This window comes from Lycorma delicatula, chromosome 4 (assembly GCF_047948215.1).
Source record: "Lycorma delicatula isolate Av1 chromosome 4, ASM4794821v1, whole genome shotgun sequence".
Taxonomy (NCBI): domain Eukaryota; kingdom Metazoa; phylum Arthropoda; class Insecta; order Hemiptera; family Fulgoridae; genus Lycorma; species Lycorma delicatula.
In genome coordinates, this window is record NC_134458.1 from 120,204,619 (window position 1) to 120,225,047 (window position 20,429).

Below are 20,429 nucleotides of genomic sequence, written 5' to 3' on the forward strand. Positions count from 1 at the left end.
ATGAATTTGTATGCTTTTCTTGATAACAATGATACTAGAATATATCACAGAATTAGCACAATGATCGCCCCCTTAAAAGAACACCAGAAAAGCATCCTACAGGAAGGTTTTTTATCTTTTATGAACTATTTATAATCCCAAATTACTTTTATTCCAAATTAATTTTAATCCAAAAACAGCAGAAGTTCATTTACTGGCTTACTATTAACACTGAATGAACATTTTCATATCAAATTGCTCAGAATAGAGTAGATCATGTTCAAAAGAGTACACTTTATAGAACAACAGAATTTCATGGCAAAACTTATAAGACTATGGTGTCTAATCTTTAGTGTTGCCGTAATCTTTAAATCACACACCAGCATATAAATTTTAAAAAACCATTTTGCTTGACTAAGCTAGTTTATATTTTCTAGCTTTAGTGTAGCAAAGTAGTATAATATCACTCAAGTATGTATACAACCAATATCTAAGTATTAATATTGGTATAAATTGCAGCACTCCATTTTTAAACATTAAGAGTAAGCACACAAATGTGTGATCTGTGGTCCAAATTATGAATTCCATTTGTACTGTGACACAGCTTAATTTTTTAATATAGAACAAGTTTACAATAATGAGTAATTGAACACATCCAACTTTGTTCAATTTCCAGATATCTGTTCACAGATCCAGGTATGACCAAGGTTGATCAAGGTGCCAGTTGATCGAGATTTGTTATCGTTTGTTTAGTAATATCATAAAAATATTGTATGGAAGTGAGTAAGAGATGTGATTAAAAAATTGAACAGAATTTACAGGTTACATACAAGTAGTAAGTATGTTTGATATCACTTTTTTTATGAAATTTCACTAAACTTTTTAAATTTATTTGAAAATTTGTTTCTTTAGCCAAGATATAATATTACATATCATTCAGTAAGTTATACTTTTTCATTTTTAATTAAAATTGATGAAAATATTTTTGAAGGAAATAAATTTAAGTAAAGATCTGAGAAAAACCATCGTTTCTCAAGAAAAATTGAAAATGCGGTAAATGACCGATTTAAGTACCTTGGTATCCACAGCCTACTTTAATCATATACTGGAACAAGAATAACAAATAATGTTTACTTTCTAGAAATAGAAAACATAAATAATATTTATAAGTTTGGTAATAGTTAATTTTCACCAAAGGTTACCTTAAAAAGACCCTAATGAGAAACTATGATTAGTGAATTTAATCATATCAAAAAATAAACTTAACAAACAAAAATGATGGGAGTATGGCACAAAGGACGACAGTTACTACACACACCACTTCCATTATAAAATATTTAAACAAATAAAGAGCTTTAAAAGAAATAATAATAAACTAAAAAAACCCTTAAATAAAAACCAACTATTATAATAATAATAATAATAATTATTATTATTATAATTGTTCAACTTCTGTATCTTAAGTACATTAACTACAGTGATATCACATATATATATATATATAGTGTTATTTACATTATAATAAATAAACATAACATGAACATAATAAGGTGGTAACAAAATTTTCTTTAAAAATTAATTTTTTTCATCTCATATAAAGTTTATTTTTTTAATATTTTTTAATCATTAAAAATTTGGCAATTATTAATGCTCTTTTCTGATGCATTATTCAAATTGAACGTAAAGACTGATTATGCAAAACCTGACTTTTTTTTTATGATATATGTAAATTTATTAATTTTTTTTAAGAGAATAAAAAATTGTCCCAAAAAATATTTTTTCAATGATACATTCTATTACTTTAAAAAAAAACTGTCTCAGGAGTGAGTCGATGTTTGTTTAAATAAATTATACTTAATATACTTACCATTTCTTGTTTCATAGACAATGTATCAGTGTCAACACAATTTGGGAATGAAGGTTTGGCTTATGTTTATATTTATTGTTAATGATGGTTATAACTAATAATGTTATTTTTTTGTCCATTTTATTCACCTTTAGTGAAATAATTCTTTGGATTATTCTTTAATATAATATTTGTAATACATTCCATAAATGTAATACTGTAGAAAGTCAATAATCAGATATGACAACAATCAAAACCCATTAATTTTCTGATATTTTTCGTGAAAATTACTAGCTGGTAGTTTTTTTTTGTGTAGAAAATCTACTAAATAATTTATAAAAATTTGGTAACATTTTTGGTAATTTACAAATATTTTTGTTTTACAGTGAAAACTAATAATATAAGTTTTACCAGAAAATGGCGGGTAAAGAGCCTTGGAAATTGACCAAAGAGCAAGATCAGCTGTGTAAAATGGGGGTAAGAATGAATAATGATGGCAAAAGTCATAATATATAGATGTTTAGTACATCTATATAATATAAGAAATTTTCAAGAGAATTCTCATAGCCTAAATAAAGCCTTAAGAAAGCAGCCTTTCAACATTAACAAACCCAGTGTTGTGTCAATAATTCACCTAGTTATATTTTTAATTCATAAAAGTAGTACGTGCCAAACTGGATTCAATAAAAATAATAATCAACAGCGTAATAACACTTTAATGAGATCTGGGCAATGGAATATAAAAACTATTAAAAGTAAAAAAGTTGAAATTGTGAAAGAGATTAAAGTTATAGAATAATTATGCCGCCACCAAGAATTTTATTGTGATTTACAAAACACAGTGGATAAAGACAGCCAGTTCAAGAAAGTGATTCGAGGCAGAGGGGGTCGTGAGTGAGCTGAGTGGGTTATGGTAGTAGGAAAACACATGAAATCATGGGTCTGTACAAAGATAAGAGTGAAGGAATACAAATGGAATGAGGCCGTTTGATTTCTATATCGCCAATGATCTACTCACAGGGAATAACATTTTCCAACCATAAAACATACATAAGATTACTTTTGAGGATGATGCAAGGCAAGTAAGAAGATAATTGATTACATCCTTTATCTGCTGGATTTGAAGTTTGCTTTCAGTGATGTAAAAATGATAAAATGGGTGGAGTATAATACTAAGCATAAACTAAACTTCATATTCCTAAAGATCTCAAAGAAGCAATTAAAAGTACATTTAGGAACTTGAATGCAGTTGTGAGACTAAAATGGAAACACCCACAGCTTTTGATATTAGAACAGAAGTAAGAAGGTGAAAACCTTAGTCCATTATTATTTATCTTGTATGGAAGAGGTGCACAGTTTGTAAAATGACTAAACCTAGGATCAGAATTAGATTTTGGAATATGTGACATACTTTTTCTCAAGCAAAACATTTTCTGAGAAAAATTAAAAGCCTCAGAACAGGAATTCATGAACTGGAGGGAAGAATATTTGAACTGAATGAAAATAAAACTGATAAAAATTAGAAAGAAAGGAGATGGATCTAAATATTCGTTATAAACAAGAAAAAATGGAGCTGGTTAATGGTTAAGAGATATCTTGGCATGGCTTTTACAGAGGACAGAAGATTGGATAGTGATGTAGTAAATTAAATAAAGAAATAACATAGACCCAAAAACTAAGACAAGACTTGAATCCGTAATCCTATTGTACCAGAACTGAGAATTAGATGCTACAGGAAGAAATTTGGCATCATGAAATGAGACAGATGTGTGAAAGGATTAAAGAATGGCTGAAGCAGGAGTCATTGAGGAGGCATTGTACTGGTGGAAAGACAATTGAATTGGTTTTGTCATTGTCTGAATGCATGAGAACAAAAAGCTATAAGATATTCATGTAGGTATGATTGAAAGAAAGGTGTGACAGCAAGGTTGGTAAATAATAACATATAAAAGCAGAATTGAAGAACTGGGACATAGTGCAGAAAAAGTTTTGAATGCGATGAGGGGATCAGCAAGGAGTAGAAGAATGGAGGAACTAATTGTGATACCCCAACACTATAATGGTACAAAGGGTTAAAATTATCCATTTTCAGGGGGTTAAAAGATCATTATAGGTGTGGTGAATAATCAAAAGACCGGTTCCCAGCTACCTGGGTGGGACCTTGAGTTCTACCAAGGTAATTTGAGCTGATGGCACCTCCCAGAGCTGTAATTATGCGTAATTATGGGTTGGATCTTTGATGGTGGGGTAAACAAAGATGAAAAAAAAGTTTATAAATATTTTTTTAAATGTTGTGCTACCTTATTTTCTTCTTATTCTTGTTGATATTATTACTTCATCAGAGATAACTCTTTTTTTCTTAGATTTTAATACTAAAATCTACAAAAATTAAATAGAATAACAAAGTAACCAATCAACCATACATGACTGAAATATAATTATTTGTTCTCTCTGCTGTTATAAAAAAACTTAAAAATTTAAAAAAATAGATAAAAATTTTTTTAAAAATATTTTACTGTTGTCTGACAAATAATTAATGCCCTACAAAAATACTCACAATAAGAAAAAAAGCTAAACAATAAGAAGTTTTAAATATCTGTTTATAAATTATCATAATTTTATATTTTATGTTTATAATATATAAAAATTATTACAATATAGAATAAAAACAAAAAAATAACTTTTTTCTTTTTTTTTGTATCTTCATATATAAAATCATTATAAATAAAATATTTATTTTGAACAACCAAATAAAAAAAATAAATATTAAACAATAAAATTACAACCTACTCATAAAAGATGGGAAAAATATAAATCATATTTATTATGTAAATAATAAAAACTGAAACATACAAAAATTAAAATTAATTTATAATTATTAATTAAATCATATTTTTATTTAAAAATTACATAAAAATTCAAATAATATTTATTAAAAAGTATAAAACTAGAAAGAAAAAAACAGTTGATTATATAACTGAAAAATATTTTTTCACATCTTAGTTGTTTTTTTTTTAACTGAATATATACATTTTTTGTTACCACTTCAGCCTTTATTTTTAAAACAGTAATATTTTATTGATACCTCAAATTACAATAAATATTTATATTTTACAGTAATCACTTCAACTGTAAATTCAGTGAAAAAAAACTGCTCTAAAAAAGTAATAAAACTTTTATTAAAAATATAATTCAGTTAAACTGAACAAATATAAAAAAACATTGCAAAACAAATATATATGCTTTTTTTTTTAAATAATACATTTAAAATTTAATTTAAAGTAGTTTAATATAACTATTTTGTATCAGCTGTAACAGGTGATATAAGAAAATTAACATTTTAACAAAAAACAACTGCCAAGGGTAATTGTTTTTCTCTAACAATAAGATGAAAATTAATTTTTTGTATTAATACATTCTGCTTCAAATTCACTGTTAAAAATTATAACTCACCAAAAATGAATTATTATAAAATAATTTTTGTAATATCATGTATCTTTTGTTTTTGTCAATTTCTGAATGTCATAATTGCAATGTTAATCGGATTAATTGTTTTAAGAGCTGATCTTAAGCATGTATGTACTAATTATCTCTGGTAGATTTAATTAGTACATTCATGCTCAAAAGCAGTATTTAATTTAGCCAAGAGAAGATGTTACTAAAAACAGATAACGTTGTAAGAGTACATTAACAAATGTATAGGAGAAAATTTTGTAACAGAGTTTTTTATTGATGAAATATTAATATGAAAAACCTGTTATACAGTACTATCCAAGAGTATCTAAATAAGAAAAAAAAACACTTCTCTAGCTTGCAATCCTTCTGTAGATTAATATTATAATATTTTTGTTTAATACGGCAAGCTGTATTTAATTCTACTTCTTTTGCTATAACATTTACAATTACTTAAATCTTATTTATAATCTGTAATTATACTCTACAAAATTAATACATCCTTTTTGTGTATAAAAAATAATAATAGTAACAATAAATTAGGCCATAACAATGGATTTTTAATCTTGAGACATAATTACAATTTTTTTGAGGTCTTTTTTTCCAGAGAATCTCGGCCAGGATTCTATATTAGCAGCTCCATCCCCGATTTAGCTCAACAAAACCATAATTAGTCATTTTTCTTTCAATAAATCTAAATGTACAGCTTCTACCATATTATTGTATTGAATGTTATACTGCCAGTCTGATATATTGAACATGACAAGTTATAAAGTTTACATCTTTACAAATGCTGCCATGTTCTTATTCATTGCACATCATATTCGATAGTGTAGAACACAATAGAAAAATTATCTACTGTTTAATCTATGTATTGGTATTAAATGAACAATATTTTTTTAGTATTACACACTGCTGTTATTAACATTTTTAATAAAATATAAAGGACAAACCGTAGTATTTTAATGTACAATAAACTTCTTTAAATTATACTTCTGGGGTCTGTTAGTTATAGTTTTAGCATGAACATGGTTTGTGTTTCTTTTTATAATTTCTTTTATTGATCTTCAGAATGCATTAAGTCAAATTAATCTGAAAAATATATCTCAAACATCTTTTGGATTCCAAAATCAAGATGTTAGTTACTTTATATTCAGATATGCTCATACATAATAAATTGGAGGATTGTTGTTTATAAGTGATTGTAACTTCTTTATTTAATATAAAGTATGTTTGTTTAGTATTGATAAAAAAGATAATTCATTTTTTTTAACTGTTATTAAAACATTAATTTTTTACGAGTAATTTCTTATAGCTAATGAATAAAATAAGCAAATGAAGTTTTCAATTCCAAAAATACTTTTCCAATTTTTTTTTACTTAAATATGGAAGCAATACTTTATTAATTTTTATTTTTTTAAATTCTTTTTTTATAATATTTTTTAGGTGAAAGTGTAAAAATTAAATATGATAATGTAAATTTTGCCAATCACCTAGGCAGAGTGGTAGTGTTTCGGCCTTTCATCTGAAGGTCCCGGCTTCAAATCCCAGTCAGACTTGGCAATTTTCATATTCTCACATACAAGCTTCTTTCTAGGCTTCTGTGATTAATTAATTCATGAGTCAAAAAAAAAAGAAAAGAAAATAACCGAATTTCAAACTTGCAGTTAGGTGTATAATTTTACAAAGTAGTTTGTATCATAAGTTAAATTCTTTGTAGTTAAGATCACATTGTTTGTAAACAAGATCAAATAGGGAATGGCCATTAAGATTTGAGTTAAAGTTATTGATAAGTAAGGTATTGAATGTTTAAAAAAGATTATGTATTTTTAATAATGTATATTTTACAGATGGAATTGTTTTTTCATGCAAATAAAAAAATAACAATGCAGTTTATTTTAACATCTGTATCTAAATGCATTCCTACACATCTGGTCATTTCAATTCTCTGTACAACAAACAAACTGGCTATGATATAAGTAGTGGGTCGATTGACAAGTGTCTCTACTTTGTAGCTAACAATTGTTATAGTCGATATATTGTTTTTGTATAAAATTATGAAGTCATAAAATTGATTGGCATCATCATACTAATGCTCTTATAATAGCAGTACTAAAATCATAGCCATGGTATTTATAAAATTTACAACCACATAATATAATCATGAAATTGACATGTCACTTACTGCTTACTGCTCATATTATAGTTGTAGCCTTCAAAGTCAAATTTTATGGTATTATAAGTAGTATTTATTATATAATACTTAAATATTTATAAATTATTAACATAAATACATACATTAATAATTATTTAAAATCTTTTAAGACAGCTTATTAATTTAGAATTCTGTGATCATGTAAATCGCCACAAAAAGTAATTATACAAATAATTGTGTTTTTCATTTAATGAAAACATGTTAATTTAATAAAAAATTTGGAGTACTATACCAAAGTTTAAATTAATTAGAATTAATATACTCTGATAAACATATTAAGACTTAATTAATTTTATAAATAATTTTTTTAAATACAATTTTATTATTACATAAATAGCAATATTAAAAATGTTCTATTTAAAATCGAATGCAGTATCTTTTCTTTGAAGAGAGCAAACATTATATAGTTATATTATATATCAATAAAAATAATATAAAGCAATACATAATTCTGAAGAAATAATTATAATTATTCAAAATGAGAAATACAAATTTTTAACTGTGACATTATACATTTATTAAAATTAAATTTATTAATGCAAAAAGAATAAAATAAATGCAATCAACTAAAAAGATTTGGCTATATTAAAACATAACAAATATGTATTAAAAAGAAGCATTATGATTAAAAGTGTTATCATGCTTACAAAAAAGATGTTTCATAACAAAATGTATCAAAATCAAGTTAACTACTGGATGGAAAATAATTTGTAATTTGAGGCATTTATTTATAATTATTTATTTATATTATAAATAAATAAAATGTCTGTTTTGTTTGTTCATTTTTATAAATATAAATAAATATATTATTTTATTTGGTTTAACACTAGAAATATTCAAGTGAATGTCACGCTGGATCAGATGGTGGGCTTGTATTTGTAGAAACTGGAATGTTAGGTAAATGAAATAATTCTTGGGCTTTTTCTTCCCATATCTTAGATTCTGCTTTTATACGTCTTGTATTATCAGCAACAAATGCATCTGGTGAACCATAATTAGGAGGATTTGCATGAGGATCATAACCGAGTAAAGATAACATCGGCGCAACTTGTTCCATTTCTTTAACGACATCTTCTGGTATTTGTCCGACCCATTTTGTTAATGCTTCTAAATTAACTGGTTTAATAACTTGATCTGATGAGCGTTCAACTCTACAAAAACAAATAAAAAAAAATTAATATAACATTTAATAAAGCAGCTCTAACAAAATGTAAAGGAGAAGAAAATAAAAAAAACTTAGCTTCCAGGGCCAGCAATTGACTCCACAATTGATTTACGTTTCAGAATAAAATTAATATAATAAAACATTTTTTGAATATGAATAGTACTTTCAAAAAATGAAAATAAAGTACATTAGTGTTTCTATGGTGCAAGTAGACAATAAGAATGCTTTTTGTAAGTTACACCGGTAGAAGTCAATAAAACTGACATTACTCAAAAAAAAAAGGTTCTATTCAAAAGAAAAGTTAAGAAATCAACCAAACTTCTTGGTAAGTGTGGTGAAATAAAGTTTTATTTAGATTTAATATATAATGATAAAAAAATCAATATAATATTTTTTCTATTTTGAAATTTATAATTTTTTTTTTAATAATAAATTTTATTTTTTTTTATTTTCTGGATTTTTTTTTAATAGTGTTCATTAGCAGAATCATTAATATTTAATGACAACAGCATGCTATGAAACTATACCCAATAGTATTTGTGTTTATAAATTAAATTTTTCATAATTATTCACATACTTTGTAAATTTGAACTCTAAATCACTAGTCCAAAAAATTTAAGAACCAGTTTAAATAAAGTCAAAAATAAATTGTATTAGATAAAATAAAATGTATTTTTAAAGGAACAGAATAAAGATTTAATGATTCAAACATAAAAATTGTACAACACAGGATTACAAAGTTATTATTTGTAATGTAAGAATAACATGTTGCTCACCTAGCATGTGATTCATTACTACATAAACCAAAGGTGTGTTGTTTGAATTTTGAAAAACCATTGACACTTAAAAAATTGCATTGAATTTTAGATGAAGACAATATTTCACAAGCAACTGCCAGCAATGCAAATTATATTCAACCTAAGTTGATGAACTTACCAATGAAAAAGATATTGATGAAAATTTTCTGAGATCCCTTCAACGGGTACAACTGATATAGCAGGTATGTTTGAGATATTTCCATATTGAAAAAGACACTGATGTTCAAAAATCCAGTTGCAGGGAGAAACCAAAAAACTGTAAACCTAAGAGAAACTGGCTTGTGACTGGCACTTTCAGAGAAAATACGTTTCCTAACTGCCCATTAAACAGTTCTAAAGAATTGTAGAAAATGAATAGAGATACATCTGATGAAAAAACAAATTTCACAGTTGCTAAATGGAATGATAATGCAGTGGTGACCGTTGCCAGTAATCACTATGGCATATAAACATTATAAAATAAGAAAAGATACAGCAGAAGATACAGAAAAGGTATTATTGCTCAGCCATTAATGATAGCAGAATATACAAAAAGTATGGCTGGCATTGATTCCCATAACAATGGTAATGGAATTTATAGAATTCAAATGCGTGAAAAAAAAATGGCGGTAGCTATTGTTTATAAATGCTGTCGATTGTATTATAGTAAATTCATGGAAAATATACAGACTTTATCACTGATAAAGAGCAATAAAAATACTATGAAGCATTGCTGAGAATGGAGAAAAAAGTAAATAATTTTCTTTCACCACCAATGGGAATCAAGGGTCATTCATCAAAAAAACAGTTTGCCAGAAGATGTTCATCATGATAAAATAAGATGCATATTACTTCAGAGCTTGTGAAAAAAGCTAGACAAAAGTGTAAGCTATACAGAAATCAGACTTTTGTGTATAAAATGTAAAGTGTACCTACATTCAAAATGTTTTCAAGAATTTCATTCGCAGCAAAAAAATAAATAATTTTTTTAAAAAAATCAGATTAAAATAGTTTATTATGTGTAACTGTAATACTTTCAGTTTAATATACTGTAATATAAATTGTTCATATGTCTTTTATTATATTCTTCAAAAAATGACACTTGCATGCTTTTTGCCAAAGGTGCATAAATGAACCATTTTATTCCTAAGCGATGATTGATTTTTTTGTTGATATGAAAATATTTCTAGCTTTATACTTAATAATGGATAAAATATTATTTGGAAAAAAATTCAGTATGTTTGTCTAGCAGGTAATGGATTAATACTATTCAGTGCTCATTGGAAAGAAATACTCAGCTTCTTCAGTTCTATTTCTTAGGAATTGAATATTAATAAGATAAACCTTATTGATTTTCTTTTTTTGGGTAGGAGGAAACTGTGTGTTATTTTAAAAAGATCATGATCAAACAGATTCCAGACATTCTGTGCATTAATATTATTAGAATTTATTTTATTTTTAAGGACAGTTGTTAATATTATTTATTATATTTAGTGCAATTCCATTATTGGAGATATCTGCTAAGAATATTAAAAAATATTTACCACTAGAACAAACTCGTATGTGCTTGTAGTTACATACGAGTTTGTAGTTACATACAAGCACATACGAGTTTGTTCTAGTGGTAAACAGCCCTTGTTGCACAGGCCAGTGCGGGCTGTGCAACAAGGGCTGTCATAAATTAAGTGGAAAGTCATTTCAAAAACAGAGAAAGGATACCACTGTCATTCATACAAAATTGTTTCTCAGAATTTCCAACAACACGATTTCACCCAAAATGCTTTGCAATCTGTAGCACATGTTCATATGATGCATGAAAGAAAAAAGTGAATGTTCATGTGAACATTCACTTTTTTTTGGGTTGTTTCAAACAATTAAGTGTTGAACCGGTGAAGTACATCAGTATATTACATCCTTAAATGGTCCAATCATATCCTTGTTGCAACAATGGACATACTGGGATATTGAAATAAAAAAAAATCTCTCTCATATCAGAAGTCTTCTTCTGGTAAATCTTCGTGGTAAATGTACTCGAAAATAAAATATCTTCAGGTTAACAACAAAGAAAAAATAATGCTTTACAAACTGAAGATATGCTAAGAATATTAAAAAATAGCTACAATTAGTACAAACTTTTACATGCATGTGCACTTATAAACAAGGGCTGTCATAAACGTGAAGACAAATTGTTTATAAATTATTTTTAATAGATTGAAATAACACTTTTTGTCACTTCAGCCTGTCTATCTGACAATCTTCACTATGAATGCCTTAATTTAAAGAAAACTTAAAACTATGTATGAATTTTTGCAATGACAAACTGAACTAAATTTCATAATAAAACGTTTTAAAAACTTGCTTCAAAATGTTTTTGCAACCATTTTCAGTGATTGGTGTTGCTGTTCTCATATTGGTGTCAGGTAATAATTTTTTTATTAGGCAGATATGAATTTAGAACATAATATTTATACTAAATGAACAGTCACAGTTCAAGTCAAACAGCAACATGCTTTTCAATCACCTTTACGTATGAGTCTACCCCTTATTTAAAAAAAAACAAAAAAAAAAACAGCAAACGATGCTCAATCTTTTGAATTTGAAAAATGTTTTCAACCATTTTTGCAAATGACTGCAAAGATGATTTAAAACATTTTGAAGAATTTTTTTTAAATGTTTGTTCATTCAAACTGTTCAAATTGTTTGTTCTAAAAAGTTTGTTCATTTTACATAAAAAATTGATATTTTCAAATAAATATATATCATCACTGGTTGCCATGAGCAAAAACATAGCAAAATTAAAATTTTTATATTAGTATAATTTAAATGCAAAACTTACTTTGAAAGAAGAACACCCCCTGGTTTATTTATATGATCTTCATGATGTAAAACTGAATCATTCCAGGGAACATCAAGAAACTGTAATATTCTGCGCATCCAGTGCTCTGTGTGAAGTACAAGTTGTTCATAATAAACTAACATACAACGGCTTGGACCAACTGTTTGGCATCTGTCATACATTACTTGTATAGCATCATTCCACTTACCAAGGCACTGGCGATAATTTGACAAATCAAACCCTGTTATTGTAACCTATTGGAAAAAAAAAACACATAATGGTTAACAGTATGAATAAAATACTAACATAATGAAACAAATCTGCATGCAAAACATAAAAATAATAAGGCACTTCCACAGAATAGTAGCATTCAGAATAAAAAGAAAAAACATAAGTAAAAGATAACATTTCAATTGCTGAAGACATGTTTAACAAACTGGTTATAATATAAACAAATTTAAATAATGCTGGAGACAAGTCCTTAAATGGGTAACTGTAAGCTGCTGCAATCTGGCTAATGATCATAACAATCAGACAAATTAAAATTTACAGTATTTAAAAAATACATACAGTAATTATTTTTGTTCTCTCGACAGGCAAACTGGTACATTATTTGTATTTCACAGTTTTAGCTATTAAGATGGGGGAGTTTAAAGACAGTAAGTCCTTGTTTAACAACTTTTCACTGCATCATCATATAAAAAGTAAGCTCCATCAACATCCTGAGTATTTCACTACTACCCCCCATATAAGCTTTTCAGAAATTGTTGTTCCTAATATTAACAAAGAAGTATTAAATAAGGCTCAACAAACAGTAGGCTTCATAAATTTAACTTCTGAAAATAATGAAGTTTTACTTCATTTTAAGCCATTATCTCCTGATGGGACATCTGAGTCCGGCAAGTTTTGGTGCTTATAAAAGATTTAATATGTTTAAAAATTCACTACTTATCTACTGACGAGACTCTTAAATCCTTCATATGTTAGTATAACAATATAAAGCGAGTTCCACTTCGTAATAATAGATAGCACCACTAAATTGACAGTGTGCCAGCATTTTACTGTAGCAAAATTTCCCTGATTTTATATATTTAATTTTACATCTTGTTCAAATTTTTTAGTTATTATATCTGTTTTTTTTTTTTTTGTCTTCAGTCATTTGACTGGTTTGATGCAGCTCTCCAAGATTCCCTATCTAGTGCTAGTCGTTTCATTTCAGTATACTCTCTACATCCTACATCCCCAACAATTTGTTTTACATACTCCAAACGTGGCCTGCCTACACAATTTTTCCCTTCTACCTGTCCTTCCAATATTAAAGCGACTATTCCAGGATGCCTTAGTATGTGGCCTATAAGTCTGTCTCTTCTTTTAACTATATTTTTCCAAATGCTTCTTTCTTCATCTATTTGCCGCAATACCTCTTCATTTGTCACTTTATCCACCCATCTGATTTTTAACATTCTCCTATAGCACCACATTTCAAAAGCTTCTAATCTTTTCTTCTCAGATACTCCGATTGTCCAAGTTTCACTTCCATATAAAGCGACACTCCAAACATACACTTTCAAAAATCTTTTCCTGACATTTAAATTAATTTTTGATGTAAACAAATTATATTTCTTACTGAAGGCTCGTTTAGCTTGTGCTATTCGGCATTTTATATCGCTCCTGCTTCGTCCATCTTTAGTAATTTTACTTCCCAAATAACAAAATTCTTCTACCTCCATAATCTTTTCTCCTCCTATTTTCACATTCAGCGGTCCATCTTTGTTATTTCTACTACATTTCATTACTTTTGTTTTGTTCTTGTTTATTTTCATGCGATAGTTCTTGCGTAGGACTTCATCTATGCCATTCATTGTTTCTTCTAAATCCTTTTTACTCTCGGCTAGAATTACTATATCATCAGCAAATCGTAGCATCTTTATCTTTTCACCTTGTACTGTTACTCCGAATCTAAATTGTTCTTTAACATCATTAACTGCTAGTTCCATGTAAAGATTAAAAAGTAACGGAGATAGGGAACATCCTTGTCGGACTCCCTTTCTTATTAGGGCTTCTTTCTTATGTTCTTCAATTGTTATTGTTGCTGTTTGGTTCCTGTACATGTTAGCAATTGTTCTTCTATCTCTGTATTTGAACCCTAATTTTTTTAAAATGCTGAACATTTTATTCCAGTCTACGTTATCGAAAGCCTTTTCTAGGTCTATAAACGCCAAGTATGTTGGTTTGTTTTTCTTTAATCTTCCTTCTACTATTAATCTGAGGCCTAAAATTGCTTCCCTTGTCCCTATACTTTTCCTGAAACCAAATTGGTCTTCTCCTAACACTTCTTCCACTCTCCTCTCAATTCTTCTGTATAAAATTCTAGTTAAGATTTTTGATGCATGACTAGTTAAACTAATTGTTCTGTATTCTTCACATTTATCTGCCCCTGCTTTCTTTGGTATAACTATAACACTTTTTTTGAAGTCTGATGGAAATTCCCCATTTTCATAAATATTACACACCAGTTTGTATAATCTATCAATCGCTTCCTCACCTGCACTGCGCAGTAATTCTACAGGTATTCCGTCTATTCCAGGAGCTTTTCTGCCATTTAAATCTTTTAATGCTTTCTTAAATTCAGATCTCAGTATTGTTTCTCCCATTTCATCCTCCTCAACTTCCTCTTCTTCCTCTATAACACCATTTTCTAATTCATTTCCTCCGTATAACTCTTCAATATATTCCACCCATCTATCGACTTTACCTTTCGTATTATATATTGGTGTACCATCTTTGTTTAACACATTATTAGATTTTAATTTATGTACCCCAAAATTTTCCTTAACTTTCCTGTATGCTCCGTCTATTTTACCAATGTTCATTTCTCTTTCCACTTCTGAACACTTTTCTTTAATCCACTCTTCTTTTGCCAGTTTGCACTTCCTGTTTATAGCATTTCTTAATTTCCGATAGTTCCTTTTACTTTCTTCATCACTAGCATTCTTATATTTTCTACGTTCATCCATCAGCTGCAATATATCGTCTGAAACCCAAGGTTTTCTATCTCTGTAACTTGACAAAAATAATGTCAACTACTTGAAAAAATATTGAAAACGTTGAAGGTACTTTACATTTTTTCTTGAGACATAAAAAATCCGGCCAGACTCGCAAGTCCCGTCAGGAGTCAAGGGTCCTCTTTTATCCATGATTGTGTACTTAAAAATAACCTAAAAAACTGTTTCACTAAAAGTAAGCACGCTGCTGAAAAGCTGTTACCTCGTAAATTGTTTGGTTGTGTAAGGTTTAAAATTAAAAACAAATATTTATAGAAACGTTTTTGCTAAATTCGTTGTGTTTTTTCTCGTTCATGGTAGTATATTTTTTAAAATGTCTAAATTTGTTGATGACGAACTTATTCAATTCTATTTGTTTGAAGACTTGCCGGAAACAGAAGCCCCTTTAGAAATAGAATCTGAAAATGAAAGTGAGGATGAAATCCGCCCAATTTCACCCCTTTCTAAATTCGACGAAGTTTTTAATTTGCGTTGAGAAAGAGAATTGGAAATTCGTATTGCTAAAGATAACGCTCCATCCATTCCTGGTCCGAGTAAATAAACTCAAAATTTTGAATCCGGTAAGTCAGAATTTTAAGTTATGTATCTGTTTGCTGTTTTATTTACATTTAGTTATTCTTAATTTTACCTACTCAATTTTAATAGGATTTCAATAATGTACTAAAGTTTTGTTTCACTAGACCACATCTATTTTTTTTTATTTTTCTTGGTACATAGAAAACTGAAAACAAATTTTTGCAAACCAGGGCTCCCTATAATTTTTAGTGTTTTTGTACTAACGAAATTGTATGAATATATGAATGGCTAAGGAAAGTTGAAGGGAGTCTTTATGTTTTATAAATTAGCTTATTTTTTTTATATTAGAGATTTTACTTTCAAGTATGGACTGTTTCATCAGTAAGTATATTTATGTCTGTACACATTCCATGGCATACACCTGGCTCCCAACTTTAGATTGTATTTATGTCAGGAATTGTCTTGAAAAATTTGTCTTAGGCCTCCTAACTTAACTTTTTATTGTTTAGTAAAAACTGAAAACTAACAAATTCAAATTTTTTTTTACAGAATTTCGAATAAGGAAATAGTTGATCTTCCACTGAATATTTTAATTACTGCTGTTGATACAACTGCGACCACAGATAAAAGGTAAGGTAAAGATGAGGCTACAGAGAGTGAATTTGGGCAGCAGACGATTAGTTATATTTGATAATTATTTTGCTAGTGTAGCTCCCGTGGAGAAATTGAAGGTAGAAAATATTTTAGCTTGTGGTACAGTATGATCCGATCAATTGGTTTTGCCTGATGAAAATAAAATAAAATTGGTACCTGATAAAAAAATGAAAAGAGGAGATTATGATTATGCCATTTCTGACATAGGAATTTTTTTTTTCAAATGGCATGACAGCAAATTATTCGTTTTCTGTCAAATTTTCATGGCACTGAAAGAACTTCAGTGAAGTGTACCCAAAAAGATGGTTCAAGAATACATGTTCCATGCCCAGTAGTTGATGATTACAACAAGTACATGGGTGGAGTTGATCATGCAGACCGCTTCAGAGTTTTGTATGGAATCGACAGAAAATCAAAGAAGTGGTGGTGGCACCACTTTTTTTTTGGTCTTCTTGACATGACATTTGTAAATGCTTATGTCATATATTGTCACTTTTTTGAAAGAATTCCTGTTCTGGATTTCAAGCATTCTGTGGTTTTAGGCTTATTTAATTGCTAGAAAAAACATGCCACTGCGTAAAAGTCATAAGAGATCCCTTGATCAACAGCCTGGCCCATCAAAAAATATTAACCGAAGAAAAACTGGCTACTCCATAATCAAAGATGTTCATTTGGGTAACCTAGGTCCGCACTGGGCAAAATTCACTGGTAAAAGAGGACGATGTGAACAGTGCAATATAGATAGATAAAATTGAATCAAAGCCTACAAGTATTTGTTCCATGTGCAAGGTTTACTTGTGTTGTAACGACAAAAAAAATTGTTTTGCAAATTACCATAATATTAATTTATAAATAACGATCAAAATTCAATAAATTCTTCAATTTAGTTGTATTATTTTATTTTTATATATTAGATTTTAATTTTTTGTGATTTTAACAAAGATGTGTGTACTATTACACTATTTTTTGTTATTGGTAAACTGAATGTTTATATTTCTTTCAATACATGATAAAATGGTGTCATTCTGTATGCTTTCAGAAATTAACCTACCATATGTTTTTTGTGTCCTAATTGTTATATTTTGTATTAACATTTTTTTTTAATTTACTAATAATTAGTAGCTAAAGTTAAAAAAAATAATATTTTAGTGTATATCAAACAACCTGGACTTAGTGTTTGTTATTTTAACAATGAACTCAATAACAGAATCATTGAGTAATCCAAACCTCTTCGTCTCCTGATGGGACTTATGAGTCCCACTTTCAAATACCTATATATAAATAGTAAAACTTTAAAAAAAATATTTCTAATTAATTTAAGGTAATAAATAAAAGAAGTTAAAGAAAATGAAATAAAATAATAACATTTAAATTTTTTAGGTAGTCAGTAGATAAAGGGTTAAGAAACTAACCAATAATGATTTGTAACAGTCGACACAAAATCTGAAGGAAAAAGATGAACAAGATATAAAATTCTTAAAGAACTTATTAAAATAAAAGGTTACGTCTTACAACAGCTTTTTAATCTTTGTTTATTTTAGCAGAAGATCCTAATCAAGAACAGAGTTCTTAAGCACAGGGACAATCAGAGAGGACTGAAGCAATAATATTGACTTCACAAAGAAAAAAATTAAGAAAAATCAGAAATCACTGCACAGTTACTTAAAACAATCAGTCTTAACCTTTTATAATAACCTTTTTCTGATTAGTTAGAATGTTAAATGTTATTTCTATTCTAAATATGTAACTAACAAATTTATGTTAAAAAAAATCTTTTAAAAAACATGCATGTTACTAACTTTATTAACTTTAGCATGTAATGTTACTAACTTTATTTTTTTTAATTTGTAATGCAATTTGTACAATAATGTGGTTATAACATTGCCCACCTCCATGGCAGAATTGTAATGTCTGTGTTCATACGGAAGGTTCTGGATTGAATCCTAGTAAAGCTTGTATTTTTCAGCTACAAAATTCATCTTTCATTAAGAAGCTGTAATTGGGTATCACTTTATTGTTTCTGTTGAAAAATAAAAAGTAACTTGACCTATCAAAATGATATGTTTTCTAATTGAAAAACCTGATAAATTTAATTTCAATTTGCATTGGTGTTATCTTTCTTTTTCCTGTTTAGCCTCCGGTAACTACCGTTTAGATAATACTTCAGAGGATGAATGAGGATGATATGTATGAGTGTGAATGAAGTGTAGTCTTGTACATTCTCAGTTCGACCATACCTGAGATGTGTGGTTAATTCAAACCCAACCACCAAAGAACACCGGTATCCATGATCTAGTATTCAAGTCCGTGTAAAAATAGCTGGCTTTACTAGGACTTGAACGCTGGAACTCTTGACTTCCAAATCAGCTGATTTGGGAAGACGCGTTAACCACTAGACCAACCCACCGGTGCATTGGTGTTATCTGGAATTTAACTACTTGTTAAATGAGAATCTATTTCTCTCCACTTATTTAAATGATTCTTTTTATTTTAAATTACTGAGTATTAAAATTTTTTTAAACTTCAAAGACTCCCTCATAACCTTGGCAAGAACTTTCTTGAAGATATTTTAAAAATAAAATAATTCTGGATGTGATAAAATCTGAACCTTCACATTGTTACTCAATGGAATAATTCATGTATACATCTCTTTGCATGTTTCCATATGGCAATTATTTTAATCAAATTCAGATAATTTTTGTTTCTGTAAATTTTTTGGTATGTATCTACTTGAGTAAGAATATGGAATTTGAAAATACTTCAATATGTCCAAAACTTCAACCAGCGTTCTGAAAAAGGCAGCCAGCTATATAATATGCTTAAAACTACAAACAAAAATATTTTTTTACAGCTACCTGCAGTTCTAACTGTATGTGCAAAAATATAACATTACATTTAAAAATGAATATGAATTTTAAAACTACGCATTGAAAAAATAATTACTTTTCTTTCAATAATTCTGTGAAAATTGCTTGCAGATGTTAAAAAAAAAACTTTATAGAACGGTAATAAATTTTATTTCTTTGTATAGAGATTTATGCCTATAAAAAAGTAGTTCTTTCTTGCATTCAACATATGTTGGTTTATGTTATAATGTGATTTATTTTTGTTTTAATTATAATTTTAAATTAAGTAACTATGTATGAATTTGAAATATAATATGACAATACATGAGGGATCCATTCTGAGGTAAACTTGAGAAAATTGCATAAAATACATGTATATTGCATGTTATTCAAATTAAAATTTAATTCCTGGTAAATGCAATAAATAAAATTTATATATGTTTTGTATAAAATTATAAATTTTATCAAACTGAACTAAGACTGTAAAAAGTGGTCATCTAGACTTTTGTTTCATTGCTTCATACAATCTTAATTTACAAAAAAATAAAAAGTGAAAAATCAGCAGGTAATACATAAAAAAAAACTGTAATCAATCATGGGTCATTATAGAGTTGATGATTATCTAAATTACTCTGCTGCAGTTAATTAAGGTTGGAAGATACAAGTGCTGACGCATCAGATGTTATTATTATCAGTTAAATTTAATGTGGTAATTTCTTTTCATGAAGTTAATTAAGTATTAGTATAGCTGACTATTTTCTGGGGTTATACTTATACTCTATGCTCCATGTATGACAAGTAGAAAAAATAATAAATAAACAATCATTTACTTTTGGAAGACAATACTTTCATCATAATTTTTTTTGATTAAATGAAGCAATAGACTTTGAAATTGACTGGAAAATGTTAACATTTCCTCTGTTAGTTAAGTAAATATGACACACAAAGGGATGAAAATCAGAAAGAAATAAAGGCTTCTTATTACAAATGTTATAATAAATATTTACGCTATACTAATGAAGCATTTGATAATAATTATTTATTTCAATGACTAAGA

General features: G+C 27.9%; 1 protein-coding gene across 7 annotated transcripts in view; it reads right to left on the reverse strand.

Annotated features, from left to right (window-relative positions):
• Positions 1-8,003: 8,003 nt before the first annotated feature.
• The window catches only part of LOC142323826 (protein-tyrosine sulfotransferase-like), a 1,177,394-nt gene continuing 1,164,968 nt past the window's right edge, over positions 8,004-20,429 (reverse strand). For all 7 annotated transcript variants that reach the window (XM_075364080.1, XM_075364084.1, XM_075364082.1 and 4 more), the window contains 2 exons: positions 12,292-12,545; positions 8,004-8,644 (listed from right to left, as the gene is read on the reverse strand). In XM_075364080.1, the coding sequence (XP_075220195.1) occupies positions 8,341-8,644; positions 12,292-12,545 (558 nt within the window). In that variant the 3' untranslated portion in view covers positions 8,004-8,340. The remainder of the gene's footprint in view (positions 8,645-12,291; positions 12,546-20,429) is intronic.